The sequence below is a fragment of the Cololabis saira genome, chromosome 10 (genome assembly GCF_033807715.1).
Source record: "Cololabis saira isolate AMF1-May2022 chromosome 10, fColSai1.1, whole genome shotgun sequence".
Lineage (NCBI taxonomy): Eukaryota > Metazoa > Chordata > Actinopteri > Beloniformes > Belonidae > Cololabis > Cololabis saira.
The window spans coordinates 45,107,421-45,131,007 of record NC_084596.1 but is presented as its reverse complement, the minus strand read 5'-3'; the positions used below and the strand labels follow the sequence as shown (position 1 = coordinate 45,131,007).

Genomic DNA, 23,587 nt, shown 5'->3' with positions numbered 1-23,587 from the left:
GGCGGTTTGTGGAGAGGTTTGTGGGATATGTTTGGACACGCATCGGGGCCGTGATATGAGGGGTAACGGAGCGAAACTGGAGCGGGATGACGCCCCGCTCCACCCGAATCATCCTAGAAAAAAAACTCCCGCTCTGCGCTCCTTTCAAAATTCGCCGCTCCGCTCCCCCGCTCGCTCACGCTCCGCTCACATGCTCTGGTTTCTAGACCTTCAACCATTAACCCATCTGGATTGCTATTGTGTGCTGTGTGAAAATGTTTAGCCATAGGATAATCCAAGTTAACCTTCCTAATGGCATTTTTATGCTCGGAGACTCTGTCTTTTAGACGCCTTTTTGTACGGCCTATATAAAAACAGCAACAGGAGCATGATAAACGGTACACCACAAAGGTGGTATTGCAGTTGATGAATGCTTGAATGTTATATGTTTTGTTAGATTTGAAATCAATAAATTGTTTGCATTCTTTCATGTTGGAGCAATGGTTGCAATAGCCACATTTGTATGTACCAGTTATCGGTCTATGGAGCCAGGTGGTCTTTTTTTTCACATTAAGATGGCTAGGTACAAGTTTGTCTCGAAGGGTGGGGGCCCTCCTAAATGTAATTTTGGGGGGGACTGGAAATACTTCTCTAAGAGTAGGGTCACTTTTCAACAGGTTCCAGTTGGACAAAATTATCCTTTTAATCGGATGATTCAAATTGGCTTTATTGGCATGAATGATAGTAATCATTGTTGCCGAAAGCATACATACAATAAATCACGAGACAATCAACATACGAAACACCAATACAATTACAACAAATACCTAACACCAAATACCTAACACCTGCATACAATATATATATATATATATATATATATATATATATATATATATATATATATATATATATATACACATACACACACACACACACATGTATACATATATATATATATATATATATATATATATATATGTATATATATATATATATATATATATATATATATATATATATATATACACACACACATATGTATACATATATATATACATATATATATACACATACATATACATTACACATATATAGAGAACTATTTTACATGAATAGGCAGGGAGACTAAGGATAAGGAGACTGAGTTGTCTGGTTGTGTTTCTCTCCATCTATGACATGCGCTGATGTATTTAGCGGCTTCTAAAGAACTTTCCTTTTTTTCTCCAATTAAATGTAGGATTTTTTCCTGATCTGGAGGGGAATCAAAATCCTGGACTTGTTGTTTAATTTTAGGAAAGAACTTAGATCTAATGTCGTTGTAATGTTCACACTCTAACAGGAAGTGTTGTTCTGTTTCCAGCTGTCTGTGTGGACAGAGCCGACACAGCCGGTCCTCTCTAGGCTGCCAGGTCCTGGTCCTAGTCCAGGTCCAGGTCCTGGTCCTGGTCCTGGTCCTCTCTGGGCTGCCAGGTCTGCCTGTGTCGACCCGTCTCTATGGCCAAGCTGTGATCACTGAGTCTGTACATGGTCAAAGTCTTTCTGAGTGTCTGATCAGTCACGCTGGTCAGATAGGTCGCCATTGTATATTGTCTTTTTAGAGCCAAATAGAATTGTAGTTTGCTTTGGGTTTTTGTGGTAGATGTCCAATAGTTAATGTAATTGTCTTTTTCTTTGGCTATAATCTGGTTGGGCCGGATTGTGTGAGGGCTGTCCTGAGGCCTGCTGTTGGTAGAGCAGGTGAGCCTCAGGACCAGCTGGCTGAGGAGACTCTTCTCTTGCTTCTCCTCTTGGCTGTGGAGAGCTTTGTAGTGGTAGGAGTCGGGGTTGCTTGCTTTTAGGCGTTGGTAAAATTTGATGGCTCTTTTTTGTATCCCAATTAAAAGGGGAAATTGTCCCAGTTCTGCTCGGCATCCATTGTTGGGGGTGATCCTATGGACTCTGAGAATGCTCTTACAAATCTCTCTCTCTCTCTCTCTCTCTCTCTCTCTCTCTCTCTCTCTCTCTCTATATATATATATTTGGCTGGCTAACATTCAGAAGGTCTGCTGTCTCAGTTTTCTGGTGGTTGAATTCAGGGGTGAGGGGGGGACAGCACAAGCCTCTTCCTCAGGGTGAACCTCACTTCGGGCATCTGCTTCACCTGGCCGGGTCTTTCCTTCCTGCCCTCCTTCTGGCTCACGTCATTATTCACACGGTAGAGGATGTTGGTGAGGTCCTCCCTCCTGAAACATTTACAAAAGGTTTTCACTGTCAGTTCACAGGGGATGATCAAGTCTACATACAACACTACGGGGTAGTTACACCCCCCCCCCCCACCCAGATAACTGGTGACTACACCTGCGTTTCTCACCTTGGACAACACTCCTTCAGCTGCCGACACACTGACTGGATGAACCAGCTCCCTTGTGTTATGTGTCTCATTGCTGCATGATCTTCCACGGTGGCCATGGCAACCAGGACATCTGCCTCTTCAGGGGTGGACAGAGAACCAGCATCATCCGCCTCCAGACCGCTCCGTAAAACCCCTCTCTGTATCCCAGGTCCTTGGCAGGCCTGGATGATGAACACCTTGGGCTTGTTGGTCAGGGCCGACTGCTTACTGGCCCTGAACCTTCTGGTAACTTCTTTGATGGAGAGGGACTCCCCGTCGACCCCCACAACTACACCTTTACTCCCATGACTCAGGACGCAGCAGATGAAGGCATCGCCGTGCCTCACGTCCTGCTGGAGGCCAGCGAAGCTGCCGTGGTGCCACTCCTGAATCCGCGGAGGCTGAACTCGGACATCCAGAGAGGCCAACCAGGTCAGAGTGTCATCCATCTGGTCCCTGGTCTGATCCCTGCACATCAGGACTCTGAATCCCAGCCAGCTGAACACCTCTGCCAGACTCTCTGTGGGACATGACAGGACATGAAGCATCACGGCTGAACCACCACCACCAACAGAGACCATGCTGTGGAAGAGTGTGTGAAGCATACGAGCATCTCGGCCTGTTCCTGCTCTGGCTGAGAGGAGGTCAGTGAAGTTCTCGTTGTTCAGGATCACACAGAGGCCGACGGGCCGGCTCTGCAGCCGATAAACATCCCCCTGAAAACAGAGCAGCGGCTTCACTTCAGAGCGGTGCAGGTCCTCTTACCGCGCGGATGTCACCGTACGACAGAGACTGTTACTACACCAACAAGCCAGTGCTGACGGACCTTTGAGACAGAAATGTGACTAGTGTTTCCAACCGTCCCTTGAAAAGCGGAATCGTCCCATATTTATAAACTAAAGTAGCATCCCCTATGGAGCTGAAAAGGGATGCACTTTGTCCCGTTTTACTGTGAGAGTCAGAAAATAGTCATAAAATGCCAATGGAAATGTCATTGAGCTGTTGAGTTCATGAGTTATTTTGTTCTGTTTTACTCCAACTGTAGCTACAGTCATGGCCTTTGAGGCTCAAATATGTTTACAAGTTTACTACGGACTTTCTGTTTGCACTTTTGTTATTTCACTAAAAATGTACACAATTACAGGATGGATGTTCTGCTTTCTTTCTATTGTTTTATATTCATTTATACAATTTTAAGTTAAGCAGGACATGGTTTCTGCTTAAGAAAGATACTTATTTTATTCAGTTCATTTTGTTATTTTGTATTAAAATGAATTGCTGGATAATAATGTTCTGGGTCTCTGGAAAGCGCCTAGAGACAACTTTTGTTGTATTGGACGCTATACAAATAACATTTAATTCAATAATGTGTTTTCCATGTGTTCATAGCATTCAAAAATATGCATCTAATTGAATTCAGTTTCGAGTCAAATATTTAAAAAATCGTTTCACTAAAAAAAAAGGGGCTAAATAAATTCACCACACCAGGAAGGTATAAGGTAACGGGGTTGGCCGGCCCTGCAGATGAGGAGTCCCTTATTTATTATTCAGGAAGTTGGCGACCCTAAATGTGACATAAATCAACATTAAACTCAGATTGGCGTCAGACAGCAGAGGGACGTGTCCGTTAGCAGCTCACCTGGTCATGCAGTCGGTCTTCACCATCTGAAAGTGAAACAAATAATCAGACACGTACATCTGGTAAGAATTGCTGCAAACGCTGCGCATGTGTGTTAAACATGTTAAACATAAAGCATGCGTGTTAAGCACCTGTGGGACCAGAGACCGGGACAGGTGCGGGTAGCGGCGAGCTGGTGCGCATGCGCTTCAGCTCCAGCTCCGGGAAGGCGCTCTTGATGTCGTCGTCTCTCTGCAGCAGGTCCAGGAAGTTCCTGCAACACGATTCTCCTCTGTTGTAGATTTTGTCCACAAGCTCAATAACGTGTCCCTCCACGGTTACATTTGGGATTCTTTTCAGATTATTGTAATCCCGCGGGGTGATCAGTTTCTTCACCAAAACTTTGTTGAGGATTAACGGGTAGTCTCCAACTAAAGTATTCTGAATGTCTATTTTCTTGTCCCTCAGAGTGTCTCTGGCCGACATGCTGAGTCTGATTGAGACAAGAGAGAGAAATAACACGTTGATATTCAGTCACACATGTAATGATAACAGCAAATGAGATTTGCTTGGTATCTGTTGTTAATGGAATTCTGTTTATAAATCCTGACAGTAGGGGGCGCACCGCGTCTCTGCAGATCAACCGACGAAGAAGAGTTGAGTCGAGCTGCCTGTAACTGCTTTTGAGAACTGCTATATAAACCTGCCTGCATCTTCAAGATACGGTGTTGTCATTGAACCCACACTACACAAAAACAATACATGGTGTCAGAAGATGGTCTTGAAGAGAGGTGAGGGTCGTAACTGACGTAAATAAAGCAACGGAGACGAGCTACCGAGGCAAGCTACGGTTAGCCACCCAGCTAACAGTTACGAAGCATCAGCTCAGCAGTGAACGTGGTGTTGCTAAAACGACGGCAACATGAATGGCTTACAACCACCACCCGCTCTTCAGCTTACTGGGAACGTGGCTGAAAATTGGAGAAGATTTAAGCAGCGCTTTGCTTTGTACCTGTCAGCAATTGGACTTGACGAGGAAAGTGATAAAAAGCAAGCGTCAGTGTTTTTACACGTTGTGGGTGAGGAAGCACTTGAAGTATATAATAACTTCACGTTTGATGATGGAGACGAAATAAATTTGGAGAACATAATGGACAATTTTGAAGCATACTGCATACCAAAGAGAAACGTGACGTTTGAGAGGCACAAATTCTTCACGTGTGCACAGAAGACTGGAGAGACAATTGATCAGTATGTGACCGAGCTACGCAACAGAAGCAAGACGTGTGAATTTGGCGGGCTGGCAGACTCCCTGATAAAGGACAGACTCGTGTGCGGGATTCCTGATAATGGTCTAAGAGAGAGGCTACTGAGAGAGGAAAATCTCGACCTGGAAAAAGCATTGAAACTGTGCAGAGCGGCTGAGGCTGTGAAAGAGCAAGCAAGAGAACTGTTCAGTGACGGCTGCAAGGTAGATGCTGTGAATAAAAACACACACAGAGTTAATAAAAGGAGTGCTACCGCTGACATTAAACAACATACAAAGTTACTAACTAACAGAGACAGTAAAGGGAAGACTTGTGGTCGATGTGGCACACAGCATCCTCCTAAAAAATGTCCGGCATATGGCAAAACATGCAACAACTGTAACAAAAGTAACCATTATGCTCGGTGCTGCAGAAATAGTACCCCAAGACAAAGCAAAGTCCATACAGTGGATGAAGATGAAACAGAGGAGTTCTATGTAGATGCTGTGACAGAAAACAAAGTCGGAAAAAAGGATTGGATGATGACACTCAAGGTGAATGACACTCACATGGAGGTTAAACTGGATACCGGTGCCCAAGCGAACGTCATATCAGAGGCAGAGTTCAAGAAAATCAGACCCAGACCAAAAATACATGCTACTAAAGTGAAAGTAAGTGGATACTCAGGAGCGGAAATACCTGTGAAAGGTAAATGCATCGTTAAAGTGACACACAAGGACAAACAACATACACTAACATTCATCGTGGTGCCGAAGAATGTGCAGCCCATATTAGGTTTAAATGCCTGTGAGAAACTGAACCTAATTAAAAGAGTGCTTATTGTGGAAACTGATGATGATATGGACTATGATGATTTAATGAAAGAATACAGTGACTTGTTCCAGGGTCTTGGCTGCCTTTCAGGAGAACACACCATCAGAGTGGACAACAGCGTGCCACCAGTCATACATCCATGCCGCAAAGTACCATTTGCTCTTCAAAAGCCACTGAAGGATGAGCTGGACAGGATGGAGAACCTGGAGGTCATTGAAAGGATCGATGAACCAACAGAGTGGGTGAGTTCGTTGGTCATTGTTGAGAAAAAGAATGGCAAGCCAAGAGTGTGCATGGATCCTAGAGATCTGAACAGAGCCATAAAGAGAGAACATTTCAAACTGCCTACAAGAGAAGAAATAATGTCACAGTTTGCAAATGCTAAATATTTTAGCAAACTAGATGCATCATCAGGATTTTGGCAACTAAAGTTGGACGATGCAAGCTCAAAACTATGCACATTCAACAGTCCATTTGGCAGATATAGGTTCCGGCGACTGCCATTCGGCATTGCCTCAGCACCTGAAGTGTATCATAAAACAATACACATGATCTATGAGCACCTGGAAGGAGTGGACACATCCATGGATGACATTATTGTGTGGGGAAGCACAAAAGCTGAGCATGACATAAGACTAAGAAATGTTCTTGAGGCAACCAGAAAAGCTAATCTCAAGCTGAACAAAGAGAAATGCCAGCTTGGAGTCAAGGAACTGACATTTGTGGGTGACATCCTGAGCAGTGAAGGCATCAGACCCGATCCCAGAAAAGTGTCAGCAATAGAAAACATGCCAAGGCCACAGTGTAAAAAGGATGTACAGAGGTTTAATGGTATGATAAATTACATGGGGAAATTCATACCTAATCTCTCTGAAAAGATGGCACCACTGAGACAGCTGACAGAAAAGAAAATTGAATGGGAGTGGAATCACGAACATGAGAAGTCGTGGTGCAACTTAAAGACGCTGCTCACAGAAGAGCCAGTGCTGAATTTTTATGACCCAGTGAGACCCATTAAGATCTCATCAGATGCATCACAGAGTGGGCTTGGAGCTGTTCTTATGCAAAAGTTTGATGACTGGCAACCTATTGCATATGCTTCGCGTTCCATGACAGACGCAGAGACAAGGTATGCACAAATAGAGAAAGAACTGCTCAGCATAACATATGCCTGTGAAAGATTCCACCAGTTTGTGTCAGGGCAAGCAATCAGTGTTGAAACTGACCATAAACCACTGATCGCGTTGTTCCAGAAGCCACTTAACAACTGTCCACTGCGAATCCAAAGGATGATGATCCGGCTGCAACGATACACACTCAACGTGATGTACACCCCTGGTAAGCTGATGTACACAGCCGACACTTTATCCAGAGCTGTTGACCCAAAAGAGCCAGCAAACACCAAAATGGACAATGATGTGGAAGTATATGTGAACATGATCACAAGTGCACTGCCTGTTGCAGATGAAAAAATGAAGCTCATAAGAGCAGAGACAAGTGAAGATGACACATTAGGAACCTTGAGCAAAACTATCATTGATGGATGGCCCAACTGTAAGCAAGACTGCTCATCTGTCATTCAAGAGTACTGGAACTGCAGAGCAGAACTATCGATAGTGGAAGGTATCATCTACAAGGGAAGCAAGATAGTGATTCCGAAGAGTCTACGAGGAGACATGCTCAAGAAGATACACGCAGGACATCTTGGCATTGAAAAATGCAAAAAGAGAGCACGTGAGGTGATGTATTGGCCACATATTAATCAGGATGTGACTAATGAAGTGTCAAACTGTGCAATATGTTTAAAATATCAATCTAGAAATCCTGCAGAGCCACTTAAGCCACACCCCGTGCCAGACCGCCCTTATCAGAAGGTAGGTGCTGACCTCTTTGTTTCTGGAGGAAAGGACTACATTGTAGTCACAGACTATTATTCACTGTATCCAGAAGTCTGTAGATTGCACACTACAACGGCAGAGGCTGTGATTACATCCATGAAAGCCATATTCTCGAGACATGGAGTGCCGAGTGAAGTTTTTACTGACAATGGACCACAATTTTCTAACATGAGGTTCAGACAGTTTGCCACAGCATGGGACTTTGTTCACACAACATCAAGTCCACATTACCCGCAGTCTAATGGGCTAGTTGAAAAGTCAGTCCAAACAGTGAAGAGGCTGATGAGCAAGGCACGTGATGGTGAAACTGACTTCTACCAGAGCCTGCTAGTGTACCGCACGACACCACTCGAGTGTGGCGTGTCGCCAGCTCAGCTCCTTATGGGACGACGCCTGAGATCAAACCTGCCCATCCAGGATGGCTTACTTAAAACAGAGGAAAGTAACAGTGTGAAAACGTTCAAAGAGCAGCAAAAAGTAAAACAGAAGTTCTATTATGACAGAGGAACAAAGAACTTACCTGAACTGCATACTGGGGACGAAGTGAGGTTTAAAGACAAAACAAACACATGGAGACAGAAAGCAAAAGTTCTACGTGAAGTTCAACCAAGGTCATACACCATCCAGACGGAAGACGGAGCTCTTCTGAGACGTAATCGCAGAGATCTTCTCAAAGGAACTGCAACTGGAGAACAGACGTCTGAGGCTGCTGAACAACCTACACACACGCTCAGGACTCTATCACCTGTGACACCTGCTCAGAAGCAAGAACAAACGTTCAGAAAGTCTTCAAGAAATGTGAAGCCACCTGAGAGACTCATTGAACAGATTTAAATTAGTTTATATGTTGATTCTGAGGTCATCAGATTGCGTTAAGGTTTAGATGCATTTATGTACTTGTTTGGTACAGTTTGAGGTTAACATAAGCGGATTTTATTAATGTTAACTGTGTTTACTTAAATAAGTAAAATGTTTATAAAAGTCGAAAGGTTTACTTTTAAAGAAAAAAAAAAGGAAGATGTAATGATAACAGCAAATGAGATTTGCTTGGTATCTGTTGTTAATGGAATTCTGTTTATAAATCCTGACAGTAGGGGGCGCACCGCGTCTGTGCAGATCAACCGACGAAGAAGAGTTGAGTCGAGCTGCCTGTAACTGCTTTTGAGAACTGCTATATAAACCTGCCTGCATCTTCAAGATACGGTGTTGTCATTGAACCCACACTACACAAAAACAATACAACACACACGTTAGTTACTTAGTTTATTAGTTTATTTATAAGGATCCCCATTAGCTATGCCCTTAAACACAGTTTAACACATTAAAAAAACAATACATTTAAAACAGTTAAAAACAAGACAAAGAAAACGAAATAACACGACAAACCTACATTAAACTTTACTTTACATGTAAATTAGTATCTTAAAGCAAAAAAACATACATGAAACATTCCAATATACAGTAAAACATCATCTAGGCCATGAAAATCAGATCAGAAATACACCTTACCCTGTCCAGTATGTATATGTGTCTGTATAAGTTTGTGTGGATGTGGGATCCTATACTTGCTCCTTATTCCTGCTCGCGGGTAAACTTTCCCTTTCCAGACGAGTTCAGGACAAAGTCCGTGTTCTGTGAGAGCAGACTGGTGATGTAGACCTGCGGGCTGGTAAACTGGTGATCAGTCTCGTCTGAACCAGTGGGTTATTATTATGCCCCGCGTTACCGCGTAAAAGTGAAAGTAAAAGCCAACCAGAGTTGCCACATCTGAAAAACCCAGTTTTATTTTTGAATATTTAAAAAAAACAACACTTCATGAGAAGTTTAAGAAAACAAAACAACAAAACAAAGAATTTCATCTTTTAAAACTTGCTACCTTAATTTACATGTGCCAAAAAAGGAGTAGGAAGAAGTGTAAACTTATTTAGTCCTACCCCCATTCACTGATCATTTAACCTGTATTTATAAATACTCACACACTGTACTCACACTGCTAAATAACTTATTATTATTATTATTATTATTATTATTATTATTATTATTATTATTATTATTATTATTATATACTGTAATTATACTCACACACATACTTATACATACATACACATAGTTAAATATTTCTATATATTTGTACACACATGCCCATATAAATATTTATATAAATATACTTATTTACATTATACTGTATCTGCTCTGTATCTATGAATATATCTACTTACACACATAATCACACCATAGGCATACACCCATACATATATACATATATATATATATATATATATATATATATATATATATATATATATATATATATATATATATATATATATATATATGTATATATATATATATATATATATATATATATATATATATATCTCTCTATATATATATATATATATATATATAGAGAGAGAGAGAGAGAGAGAGACATATATATATATATATATATATATATATAGAGAGAGAGAGAGTATTAGATTTCTTTGGTACTTGAATACATTTCCAAGACAAATATTTTTACTTTTACTCGAGTACATTTCTAGGAAGGCTGAAAAGTACTCGTTACTTTCAGGTCTGCTCTTTTTTCTTCTTCCCTAAAATCCTATTGGACACAAGCTGTTTTTGTCAAAGGAGGAGACCTATCACAGTGCACGCTCTCCACTGGGATGTACGTAAAGCGGAAATACGTCAAGCCTCCTCAAAACGATACCGCCAAAGTAGCCTGCGTTTGTCAAGACAGTCCCGCAACAACGGCTACGCCTGCGTCAGGAGAAGAAAGACAATCCGCTGAGTCGTCAGAGTCTGATAATGAGCCGGACTCGGAGCAGGGACTTTCACAAAATCCTTGGCCGTATCTTAACTCAATGTTTGAGTTCGACCGAGTAAAAAACGAGGGCACAGACAAACCACAGACATTTATTTTCAAATGTTTATTGTGTCTGCCGAAGCAGAACTACCTCTCTGCTTTCAACAACTCAACATCGAATTTGAAGAAACAAGAGTTAAAAGATCCTTAAATTAAATTAGAAAAAATATAGTAATTTACTGATGTGGAAAAGAAAGAAATGTACTCTTACTCTTACTTTTACTTAAAGTAAATTTAAAAGCATTTACTTTTGGATACTTAAGTACCTTTAAAAGCAAGTACTTTTCTACTCTTACTCGAGTAATATTTTGACTGAGCTACTTTTACTTGTAACGGAGTAAATTTTGACCAGTAGTATTTGTACTCTTACTCAAGTACTGGGTTCGAGTACTCTGTCCACCTCTGTATGTATATATATATATATATATATATATATATATATATATATATATATATATATATATATATATATATATATATATATATATATATATATATATATATATTATTAGGGGTGGGACGATACGGGTAAGTCCCAATTCGATACTTTGGCGATATGTGGCCCAGGATATCGATAATATCACGATATTCGATATATCGATATATCAATAAGAGCGATATATCACGATATATGGGACTGAAAAAAAAAAATACCTATAAAAAGGAAAACGTCTGTAGTTATGCATTTATTCAATGCCAAAACTTCATACAAGAAAGTGCATTTGTATATTTCCTCACTGTCTCCTAGGCTTGTACATGTAAACACTGTACAGCTGGACAAATTAAAGTGCATGAACATTAATAACATGTTTTATATAAACCAGGACAGTGCACTGCTTTGTTTCTAATACTGAAGTCAGTAAGCAACTTAATTTTGCATTATTATTTTTTTGTTCATCTGGTTTGTTATTTAGTCGTTTATTTTTTTGTTTGTTTCTTAATTATTAAATTGTACTCGTTTTTCATTTATCCCATAATTTTTCTTTTGTGTAAATTCTTTGTAATTTTCCTTTAATTTCTATCATTTATAGATTTCTAACTGATAATTTGTATATTTTGTTTTTATAAGTATGATATTAAATTTTATGTTAACTATAGGTGGAGGCACCTGATAAGCTCTTTGAGTTTTCGCCTCTTCCTGCACTTTAAATTTTTAAAGTTGGTACTTTTATTTGTGTAATGTTTAACTGTGCAAATAAATAAATCTAAATCTAAAAATCTAAGAAGAAGAGATGGTCGGACTGATGAATAGTTTAGATTCAAAAGTATAGTTTAACACATAAAGTCTAGATAAATTATATACTGTTTCTACAGTAATTGCAATCATCCATGGAAAATTAATCGAACCGTGTTTTGGGGTAAGTGGCTAAAAAAACTCAATATTAGTGGTTGCCAGGTTTGCTATTGTCAGCGTTTTTCACGCATTACTTGACAACTCCGCCTGTACTTAGTCAACGACGCACTGCTATATGCGTGAAAAACGGCCACTGGAAATCTGGCAACCTGGTTTCCTAACTTCCCTCATCTTTTTTAAAGCGCTGGACGAAAAGCCGAACTATTGCAGTATTGTAGAAAAATACAACTTTTTGAGCTTGTGACTTTTTTTTGTTTTGTTTATGCTAAGATTGTGTACTTTATACTGCACGGTTTAGACACCAGAACAGTGGAGTGCCATCCATTCAAATATTTGATGTTGATGTTAAGAAATGGTTGAAAGACAGTCACATTACTTATGTTGTCATTAATCATTGTCTGATAATGTCTCTGAATGTTTGCTATAAACACTGGTTTGTGCTACAGGTGTATTTATTATTATACTAAATATTAATATTATGATTAATATAAATTATTAATTAATTTCTGGAGGTTAAGTCTGATATATAATTAATAATTAATTCAAATTATTTATAATCATTTATTATTATTATAACAGCATCCCTACTTAGTTTAGTTACTCTAAACTTAACTATCTTAAATATTAACCGGCACACGATCGGGGGCATCTGTCACGTGTCCAGGATCCCCCTCGTCACTATGACGTATAGGGGGATCCCAGAGGGATTATTTTAATTTTTTCCTTCGTCTGGCTCATGGATGTATTATATAACTGGATACCGGATCGAAAATGGCCGCCCATTCATTTCAATGGAGTTTGCTCACCCAGCGCATCCGCCGAAAAAATTTCTGACTTCCTGGTTTACTTCCTGGTACACGGGCCCATAGAGCATGCGCAGTTGAGTCACCTCCCATGATGCTCTGGGGCCTCCCATCATGCCCCGGGGCAATGTGAACGAGCGCTGCGCGCTCTGGACAAGCGCTGCGCGCTCATGAGTCCTTCAGACCGGTAATGATAGATGTACACAATGAAATTAGGGATTTATAGGGCAAATCAACCGATGCTGTTCTCAAAGTCATGGTTATAGACTATACATGGTTCATTTGTGTGTTTTTTTTAATTAAAGATAAAACGAGTCATTTTTATTTAAGATGAGACACCCCAGGTTAATAGGCTAAAATAGGGTAAAAATGTAAATAGCAGGTATCACCATGAAACTTCCCAAGTTTATTACTTACATTAAGACAAATATTTTTTGTATTACAAGTTTTGTCAAGTATTATGTTTAAATATGTCAAATATTATGTTTAAATGTGGTTAATTTGTGGAGTTTAATTTTTTTGAGTAAGGATAAAACGAGTCATCTTTATAAAAACAAACAAACAAAAAAACACATGGGATTCCCCACAATAACACAAGCTGTCATATGCTATTTATCTATATACCTTTGGGTAAATCTTTTTGTCTATTAATGATCGTGCAGTCCGAATGTTAGGCGTAATTAACTTTGCATTTTCTCTGATTCTTTTACAGCTTCTGGGCTCACATTAAGTGTTATTCCTGCCTGATATCTTATTTTCACAAACCATACACCGTTGGCTACAACGGAAATGTTTAAGTACAAGAATGACAAACCATTATTATTCTTGCTATTAAACATTTCTGTTTGGTGCAAATTGGCAATGCAATGTGTTGACAGTGTGGTGTGTGTGCTGCAGCTACAGCCATAGACAAGACCAAACTGCAGCATGCTTTGACTCTGCTGAGCGGGTGATCGGCTGTAGCCTCCCATCTCTGCAAACAGGTGCAAACAACCGAGCTGTTCTGCAGAATAAAAGGAGTGTTGCGTTCCTCCAGGCCACCGGGCAACGACGGGCAACAGAGACATAGTTGCATCGCAGATTATTTGTGCATTGATTGAATGAAATCCTTTCATGTTCACGTAACTAAATTCATTGTGTGATGGTGCTTTTATGGCAATGTGGGTGCAATCTATAGCTCCAATTATGTTTGGGAATCCGGCGATGGCGTGAAATCCTCGTTTAATTTGGGCTTGTTGGTGATGTGTTTATGGAAACTGGGTGTAAATCAGGGCCAGAGAAATTATTGCATCCAACACTGCCGGCATGATTTTGCTGCGAAATGCCGCATGTCTCCAATCTCTCTCTGAAATGTTCCGGTGGACAAACATCCCGCAGGAGCTGGATGTGACTGGGATGGAGTTGTAAATCGCAGCATAGATCCATCAGAACTTTTTTGGGGAAGCGGTACCTGCTGAGAAGCCGCTCCGTGCTCTCACTGATCAACAGATCAGCGCGCTCTTTGAAAAAGCGCATGCGGAGCGTGTTTTTGCGGAGCGCACGGTCTCTAAATCCTCCAACAGTGCAAGATAAGCCATGGTACTTGTATTTTCTTTTCAGGTCGTCCTGCCAAAGCTGTCTTTTATAGCTTTTCACACCAATTATTCAAAATGTCTGAATTACTTATGGAGAAATTGGAGGAAACGGGGAACATGTGCACATGTTCCCCGTTCAGTCACAGTTCAGCGATCTCAAACTTCACATGTAAAGTTTGAGACTCTTTTAATGGGTTCTATTTGTAGTTTCACTGTTCTACCACTAGGTTTTGTGTGTACGCATGGTCGGAGCTGTGCGTATATTTACACGTGTTTCTGCGCACAGATACATGTTGATAAATACCATACTTTGCGTGGGAATGCTCGTACGCACGCTTTACGCACAGATCTGTGCATACGCATGGTTGATAAATGAGGGCCCAGGACTTCACGCCACAAGTAGTGTCTGTCTTCCCCTCTGCAGTCAGCCTGTTGAACAATGGCCCAGCTCCCCCTAAATAACCCCAAATCTATTGGCAGTCACCGCACTACAACATTTTTCACGATAACTTAGCCTCTTTGTTCTATTATTTTATGTGTATTTATGCGGGGGGGAGGTATTTTATTTTAATTCTTAATTCTATTTTTATACTTCTCTTTAAAGTATTTTTTTTACCGGTACCTTTATGTTTGCACCTTACATCAAGACAAGTTCCTTGTGCTGTAAACTGACCTTTACTGCTCTTGGCAATAAAAACAGTTCTTATTCCGATTCTGAGAGTGGTCACCGCTGCCTTCACTCCGTCTGTGATCCCCCTGGTCAGGGCGTTTAGACCGAGTGTGACCTGAGCGTCCCACCTGAGCTCTGTGCCATAGCGCGCAGCTCCAGCTCAATGAATGACAGAGGGTCTCCTGCTCAGCTGCTGCTCAACACTGATCAGAGCAGCTCCCCCTCGTTTACTGAGGTTTTATTATAAACCCAATGTCTTTTGTCATGGAAAAAAAAATTAAGAGACCGCTTGCAAGTGTTTCTTAAAAGCATATCTAGTCATTCTTTTAAATATCAACACAAACAACTCCTTGATGAGCATTTCTTTCATTTAAATACATTTTTGTATTTGTATTAAGCAAATACAGATACAAATACAGCAAATATCAGATTTGTATTAAGCAAATACAATGGGTTATGGGTTAAGCGTAGAACTTGGGGGGGGAAGAACAAACAAAAAAAAGCAAATAAATTACACAAGTCACACAAGTGTGTATATATATATATATATATATATATATATATATATATATATATACATACATACATACATACATACATACATACATACATACATACATACATACATACATACATACATACATACATACATACATATATATATATGTGTGTGTATGTATGTATATATATATATATATATATATATATATATATATATATATATATACATATATATATATATATATATATATATATATATATATATATATATATATATATATATATATATATATATATATATATATATATATATATATATATATATACATACACATACATACACTGTGTCTGTCCTGTTTGGTGGCTGAACCAAACCAGACAATCAGGCAAGTGCAGAGTAAAACTGGATCAGCAGCTCCAGATGTAGGTTGACCTTCCTATGCCGGCGCATGAAACGCATGCTCTGCAGAGGAATACCTGGAAGACCAAAAGATAAAACTTATCCATTACAAATATAAATAACGTAAAATCTCAGTCGGGTCACTTTTGACCCATGTTGTGCATCAGAGGGTTAAAAACGAAAGCTGACAAGAGACTAATAACAGACTTTAACTATCATAAAGTTAAACTAAATCGATGTGACCAAACAAAAACACACCTTTGAGCCGTGTTTTCCACTTTTCTGAGTGATTATTCCGCCGAACGGCTTAGTTTCAGCCATGCTCGTTCCCGAGACACACACGACCGCGCTTTGCGAGTGCACGGACAAAGCCGTGACGTCACGCCCAGAAAGAGACTTTTCTTTGACTTTTCTGGCCGTTATAAAACATTTTTGACGGATATAAAGTCCATGACTTAAAAATATAGAATACAAAGATTAGTAATTGCCGGTGATTACAGCTGGAGGTGTCCTGTGAACAGTTTTAGAGGCTTCTCTTTTACTATTGCGGTCTATGGGAAAAAAGCTTTCTGGGCCCCATGGGATTTTTTGTTGCAGTACCGCGGCTGACCACTGGAAAAAATCGGCGTGCCTGCTGAGCGCGAGACTGGGGGCCTGGTCTGGCTGTATCTTTTATTTTGGCGGGCCGGAAGTCAGACTTTTGGAATGCAAGAAAATCCGGTTGGTTTTCAAAATAAAACTGCTTTCTGTGGGCTGACTCGTTCCGCTATCAAAATCTGGTTTGGGGGGGGAATCCCGCCGGCATACTGTACGTGGCCGTGTATATATCACGGCCACGTATCCCAGCACCAAAATGTTGCAATTTCAAATTATTATTCTGGCGAGATCTGAAAATAATTCCCAACAACGAGGAAGCATCAAAATATTGATTTTTTTCACAGCACCAACAACCAAAATGTTACTTTTTCACATTTTTAAAACGTTACCGTTTTACATTATTCTGACGAGATCTGAAAAAACGTTGCAACCACGAGCAAGCAAGTGATTATGTAAATTCACTGAGTGAATATTATGAAAGTAAAATATGTATATTTCTATGGAGAAACTAACTCAAAATATTGATTTCTTTCATTCAAAAATGAAAAATGTCCACCATGTTTGTTGCTGTCACGGCCAGAATCTTAAAAGTCACGTGACTTGGACGCAAAATGAATAGGCAGAAAAATGTAACAGTTATACATTTCAAAATGTAACAGTTATACATTTCAAGGGCTAATATTGTAGCCCCTCTACGTTTTTGCACTTTGGACCAACGTAGGCAGGGTACGTTTTTATGTGAGACTGGGTTGAACAGATTCACACAAGAAACAAGAACCAACAAAAAGCACATGGACAGCAAGGTACAATAAAATCAAAAGAGCAAGGACTGAGTTATGGATGAGTACACTTTCTTGGCAACCCCATTCATATTATCAATCTTTTTCATAGATTTAAAGTAGTTGGTAAAAAAAAAGTAAAAATATAGTAAATGAGGGAGTATTTCCACTCCACTTACAAGTGTGAATATGCTATTTACCCAAAATCATCACCAGGTTGATAATGTTTGAATATTTAGGATCCAAGTTATCCATATAGCCTAATAAGTAACATCATAGTAAGTAAAAACAGGAATTTAATATTTTTTTAAAGATAACCAATTAAACATTAGTCATAATTAGCAAACAGCATTTTAAATCGACTTTAAAACGCTCTCAAAAATCTGTAATGCATCACACTCTGCAGTTTTCATCACCTTGATCAAACATTGTTTATCAATGTTCTAAAAACTAAAATCCAAGTGTCTAAAGAGACGTGAATCCGCCCAATCTGGCAACCCCGGCCCAGCGAAGACGCGTCAGTCAAACGAGTGTGTGATTGTCGCCACCTAGTGGCGGAAAAGCCGCAACTCAGGACCTCAGGAGGAAACCGCTGCACATTTAATCAGGCATTTATTTTTATAATAACACTATGTACACGTTTATGTGTCAATCTGAATAAGAGAAGCATTGTTTGTTAGTGGTGTTATTGAGAAACACGCTGTAAATCATTTTGTGCAGCTTACACGTGGTTCTTTTTAAATACTTCATGTATAATAATAAATAATACATAAGTAACAATATAACTGTTTCAACAATACACATTTTGAGCTATGTTTTTTTTTATTAGGTCTTCAACTTTGCTCATGAAGATTAATAAATCCTCTTCCAGTCTTCAACTTCTTTTCTTTTATCCATCAATTTAGAGCAGAACCTCTAATTGCCCTTTTTCTTTTGAAAGACAAAAGTCAGACGTTTAGTCAGGGCCGGTCCAAGCCTCCATAGGCCCTAAGCAACATTTGATTCTGGGGTCCTCTATTACTGCCAATAATACTGATTATTGATCATTCTATTACTGCCAATAATACTGATTATTGATCATTCTATTACTGCCAATAATACTGATTATTGATCATTCACACACCCACTATAAACTTATTTCATGTTCTTCCCTGTCGTTACAAATACACTTGTAAAACTAGATGCAAGAACTTTTTGTTGTAGTTAGATTGTAATCCACAGTGATTAAGACCATGGAAGCAGAACGACAGATTAACAAATTTGCAGAAAAATCTTTCAATTAATATTTATAAAGTCAGCAACTGCCCCTACTGGCCACACAGAGAAGCAACAGGTCAAAGGTCAGAGAGCTGCACAGTTGCAGCAGAGTTGTTTCATCATCCTACTGTCAGCCTGGCAGGTTTTTAACATCTATGGTTTTTAATCTTAAATGGAGCAAATTCAGCTACAAGAGCAGCCTGGGGTTGATTTACACTTAATATTTAAAGTGATATAGTACTAAGTGATACTGAGTGTCATCTACAGTGTAGGCTACTAAAAGAAACAAAATAATCCAATAGATCATTTATAAACCATTTACTGTAAACACGTTATCTACTTTATTTTTGGTTTTAGATAAACTGCAACAGCAATTTGAAGTGGAACAACAAAGTACTACAAAAAGTAGAACTATAATTAAAATCACTCAAATTAGATAAACATTACCTCTTCAATATGTTCTCCGTATAAGAATAAATTCAAATGTACAAAAACAGACATTATTAAATAGAATAAACAAATAAAGTCAGTTTTTGCGACACGTCGGCCTTCAACCTACTAGACTTTTCTTTATTATATTTTACCCCAGATGATACAATGTACAGCGTTGTACAGTGATATAAACATTGTATATAAATATAGTGATATAAACATCACATTACCGTTCCCGCTGTATGTTTAAACCATGGATGTAAACACTGTGGTTCAGTCAGAGCGCCCCCTGCAGGTTTGGAGCACTTCCGGTTGTCGTGACCGGTTATGAAGCGTTTTCCTTTTGAAGATGGTTTCTTGTTTTATATCGTTTTGTGCTTTGCATCGTTTCTCTATTTGCAGCGTTTGATGATGCTGCATTTGTCTTTGTTTTTTGCAGCAGGTTTTTTCATTTGCACCACGTTCCTCTTTTTGTACCTCGTTTTGAGTTTGTGAATTTGAATCGTTTCTGTACTTGAAACCGTTTTCCTTAACTGAGACGCATTAGGCCGTTGCAGTGCGTTTGGCCCTTGTCGCCCACCGTAAATAAAGGACCCCGACCACATGGCATGCAGTAAACATTTGTACTCTAGGTGGAGAGGGCGTTGTTTAGTCTCTCCCACTCCCACTGGCTGGTCCTGTAGGCTCGTCCCCTCGTCCAATCCAGTGCTGCCAGAAAAGAGACAAAACTACATCGGAAGCACCGGAGAAGAAACTACAACCCCTCGCCTTTTGTTTTGGTTTCTCACGTGTCCTTTGTTCCTAACACGTGGTCCACCAAGCGCAACTAGAGAAAAACTTGACCGTATGTGTATGATACAAAATGAAGTAAGTAAAGTGAATTAAAATAACCATGATAGAGGTGATCAACTGATTAAATGATCAGTTCACATCAATTAACCTACCACTGACTTTCATATTCTCATAGATTTCCCTTCACCCAGAGACGAGCTGGCAGAGTAAATGGAGTAAATGGATTTATTTTCATAAAGCGCCTTTCTACAAAGAAATGTACGTTTTACGTCTCATTTATTCATTCACACACGCACTAATATACTTGGGAAACAGTTAGGCACCAAATATAATATATTTAATTTTCTCAGATGGCAAAAATAAGAACTTTATTGATCCCACATAGGAGTAATTCATGTTATATCAGCTATAGAGAACAAGGTAGTGCCGAAACACAATATATATCCCCCTCACAAAAATAAGAAAAATAGAGAAACATATTTTCTCATCAACAAAGCATATTTTACATAAACATATTTAACATTTTTCAAGTAACAAAATAACATATTTGAACCATTTTTCAGATTTTTTCAGTTATTTTATTGTCTGAAAAATGGTTCAAATGTTATTTTGTTGTCTGAAAAATTAAAAATGTGTTTTGTTTGATGAGAAAATATGTTTCTCTATTTTTCTTATTTTTTGTGATGGGGGATATATATTGTTTTTCGACCAACTAAAAATATAGAAGAAACTTCAACTGAAAGTCTTGGATTTTCTTCGACTGCACACATTAAATTTTTCTAAAGCCAGCTACACAGTATAATTGGTATAATATTTGTATTCTTATTGTTCATAGTTAAATGTTTCTCTTGGGACACTTTGCATGAAGCAGAGCGAAGAAAATGATGCAGGAGAGCTGAGCCACCTCCGTCTGAAGAAGCACCAGCGTCACGAGACCACAGTTTAAAGAAGGTCATCGTTCACATCACCAAGTCTTCCGAAAAACTGCCAACTCAGAGAAAGTGGGGAGCAAACATCAGAATAGAGGAAGTTTGATTTTTCTTTAAATGGCCAGCCAGTTGTCAGTAATTAAGTCCAAGTGGGGAAGTTTTGAAATTTTCACACGAAGTGTATACGTTACAAAAGAGCGTCATAAAAACAGGCATTTTGATATTACATTTTGAAATATCTTTTTGAAATATTTTTTGGAGAAATTTGTTGTGCTGGCCCCCTTTTTTGTGTATGTTTGCAGGCCGGAGCTTCAGGAGATGCATGCTGACCTGCAGTCCCCCCTCTGATCATCCCACTGCTGCTTCCACCTGCCTGTGTGGATGTCTGCTGTGTGCTTGCTGACGTCCTGGCCTGCCCCCTCTCCTTTCTCTGTTCTTCATTCTCTCTGTCTGTTCTCTCTTTTCCTGCTCTGTCCAGCCTGGTCTCCAGCAGGAGGGTCCCCCCTTATGATCCAGGTCCTGGTCCAGGTTTCTTCCTCCTAAAGGGGAGTTTTTCTTGCCACTGTTTGGCTTAAGGTTTTTCTCCCACTAGGGGAGTTTCTACCTGCCATTGTTTATGTAATAAATGCTCGGGGGTTTATGTTCTGGGTCTCTGGAAAAATCCTAGAGACAACTTCTGTTGTAATAGCCGCTATATAAATAAAACTGAATTGAATTGAACCTACTACTACTAATAATAATATATTTCTTGCACTTACAGTATATAGTGCTTTTCAAGGAACCCAAGGTCGCTTTACAGGAAAAGAAAACAGGAAAAGAACAAACAAAACAAAAACACAACCGGGACAAAACAACAGGGGAGGGAACCACTTAATGGCGAAAGGCCAGGGTGAAAGGGTGAGTTTTTAGTTGTGCTTTGAAACTGTCCAAAGAAGGGGAGTCACGAATTTTGGCAGGGAGAGAACCTACTGGGAGGAGAACGAACAGTTTCTGAACCAGAGAGACATGATTTCCCTCTCGGCCCTGGTGTGCCGGGCTTGCTTCCGGCTGGGAATGTCCCGTCAGGCGATCGCCCTAGCTGGAAGTCCAAACCCCGTCACCCTTGTCCTCCTGCTGTGAAGGAGAAATAAAGGTTTACACAAAACAAGACAAAGGAAGCAACATTCATGGAGAAATCATCCTCCTCCACACGATTAGTTCAGTGACTCAGCTTGTTTTAAAGCTTCCAGACCAGAAGCTGAACAAGCAGTTTTAACCGGTTTTGGCTGCTTTGAGTGAGCGTTGCATGCAAACAGGAGAACTTTAAGCTTGAACAGGTTCCCCTTTTGCAGCTACAACAGCTTTCACTTTTCTTCGAAGGGCCACACCCCAAACTGGTGCCACCAGTCAGAGACATTGTTCAACAAGTCTTTGAGTGCTGAAGCGATGGTCCTCTACCGGGGACAAGTCAACTGTTGGCCCAATGCAGTCAGCAAGGCTCTCTTCCTGACATCTGCCAGACCCAAAAGTTTCAACTCCCAAACACAGAGGTGTAGTTCCTCACCTCCCAGAACAGGTTAACACTTTTACTGCGTTGTATTCTTTGTTTGGTAGTTGGTGGTTCTGGGTTCCCCCTCCTGGGGTTGTATCTGAGCGTAAGTGTAGTTGGTGGTTCTGGGTTCCCCTCATGGGATTTCACCTGACCGTAAGTGTAGTTGGTGGTTCTGGGTTCCCCCTCCTGGGGTTGTATCTGAGCGTAAGTGTAGTTGGTGGTTCTGGGTTCCCCCTCCTGGGGTTGCACATATCCATAAGTGTAGTTGGGGGTTCTGAGGTTGGCACCTGACCATAAGTGTAGTTGGGGGTTCTGGGTTCCCCCTCCTGTGGTTGTGTCTGACCATAATTGTAGTTAGTACCAGGATATCTTCTCCCGACTCCTGGACTTTTGGGGTTTGATGCTAGTCTTCTGGTGGCCGTGGAGATAAATGGTGCTGGTTTTGGTTCCTCCTCGGTGCCTTGAGGGTGTTTTGTGAGCACAACACGCTAGCATGCTTTTTATCCACTTCAAACCTGTTTCATTGTTGACGTTATTCATCAGGACAGTAATCTGCACGTGTCCCTTGGTGTTGCATGAGTAAGTATGCTGGAAGAGCCCCGCCCCCCCTGAGAGGTCGTGTTGAGTGCACTAAGGTCAGACCGGTATTGTACCTGTGCAGTTTGTGTTCAGCTGTCTGACACAGTGTGTTTTCTACAAAAAAGCTAGACCCGAGACTCTCTGGAGACTCTCTGGAGACTCTCTGGAGACTGTCTGGGTCTTTATTTATTTATTTAAGAGTTTCAGTCTGACTGTAGTCACCTCGATTGGGCAAAACGCTTCTACGGAGGTTTTAGATTCTTCTTTCCACAACAGACACAAACAGATGTGGACAGATGGGGTTTTTTACTGCGTTGATCATGAATGGTTGTATGCAGTTTGATAAGAAGTCCAGGTGAACACGTTGAACGTGCATGTGCAGAAGAACCCCCCCCCAGCTTCCTGAAGCTCTCTGCGGTGTGTGACTTCATCTTTCCTCAGACATGTCAGTCTGCCCTGAAGCAGCGGCAGAGCAGCGGCAGAGCAGCAGGGGAGCAGCAGGGTAACGCTTTCCTACTATTTCTACTCAAAATGACAGCATATTGATCACTGGCAGAGCGCTTCAACACA

The 23,587-nt window shown here is 40.1% G+C and overlaps 1 protein-coding gene across 1 annotated transcript; it reads right to left on the bottom strand.

The window, feature by feature from the left end:
• Positions 1–1,959: 1,959 nt before the first annotated feature.
• Positions 1,960–9,657, bottom strand: LOC133453128 (caspase-8-like). The gene is made up of 6 exons (XM_061733010.1): positions 9,460–9,657; positions 4,124–4,464; positions 3,993–4,018; positions 2,961–3,069; positions 2,333–2,873; positions 1,960–2,204 (listed from the first exon to the last, which is right to left on the bottom strand). The coding sequence occupies exons 2-6, from the start codon at positions 4,455–4,457 to the stop codon at positions 2,054–2,056; spliced, it is 1,161 nt and encodes a 386-aa protein (XP_061588994.1). The 5' UTR covers positions 4,458–4,464; positions 9,460–9,657; the 3' UTR covers positions 1,960–2,053.
• Positions 9,658–23,587: the final 13,930 nt, after the last annotated feature.

What these genes read in the sequence shown, in the direction of transcription:
- LOC133453128 (XM_061733010.1), bottom strand. Translation starts at nt 4,457, where the DNA reads ATGTCGGCCAGAGACACTCTGAGGGACAAGAAAATAGACATTCAGAAT. An exon ending in CCCGGTCTCTGGTCCCACAG is followed by an intron (nt 4,019 to 4,123) that starts GTGCTTAACACG and finishes TTTCACTTTCAG; the next exon opens with ATGGTGAAGACCGACTGCAT. An exon ending in AGGAACAGGCCGAGATGCTC is followed by an intron (nt 2,874 to 2,960) that starts GTATGCTTCACA and finishes CATGTCCCACAG; the next exon opens with AGAGTCTGGCAGAGGTGTTC.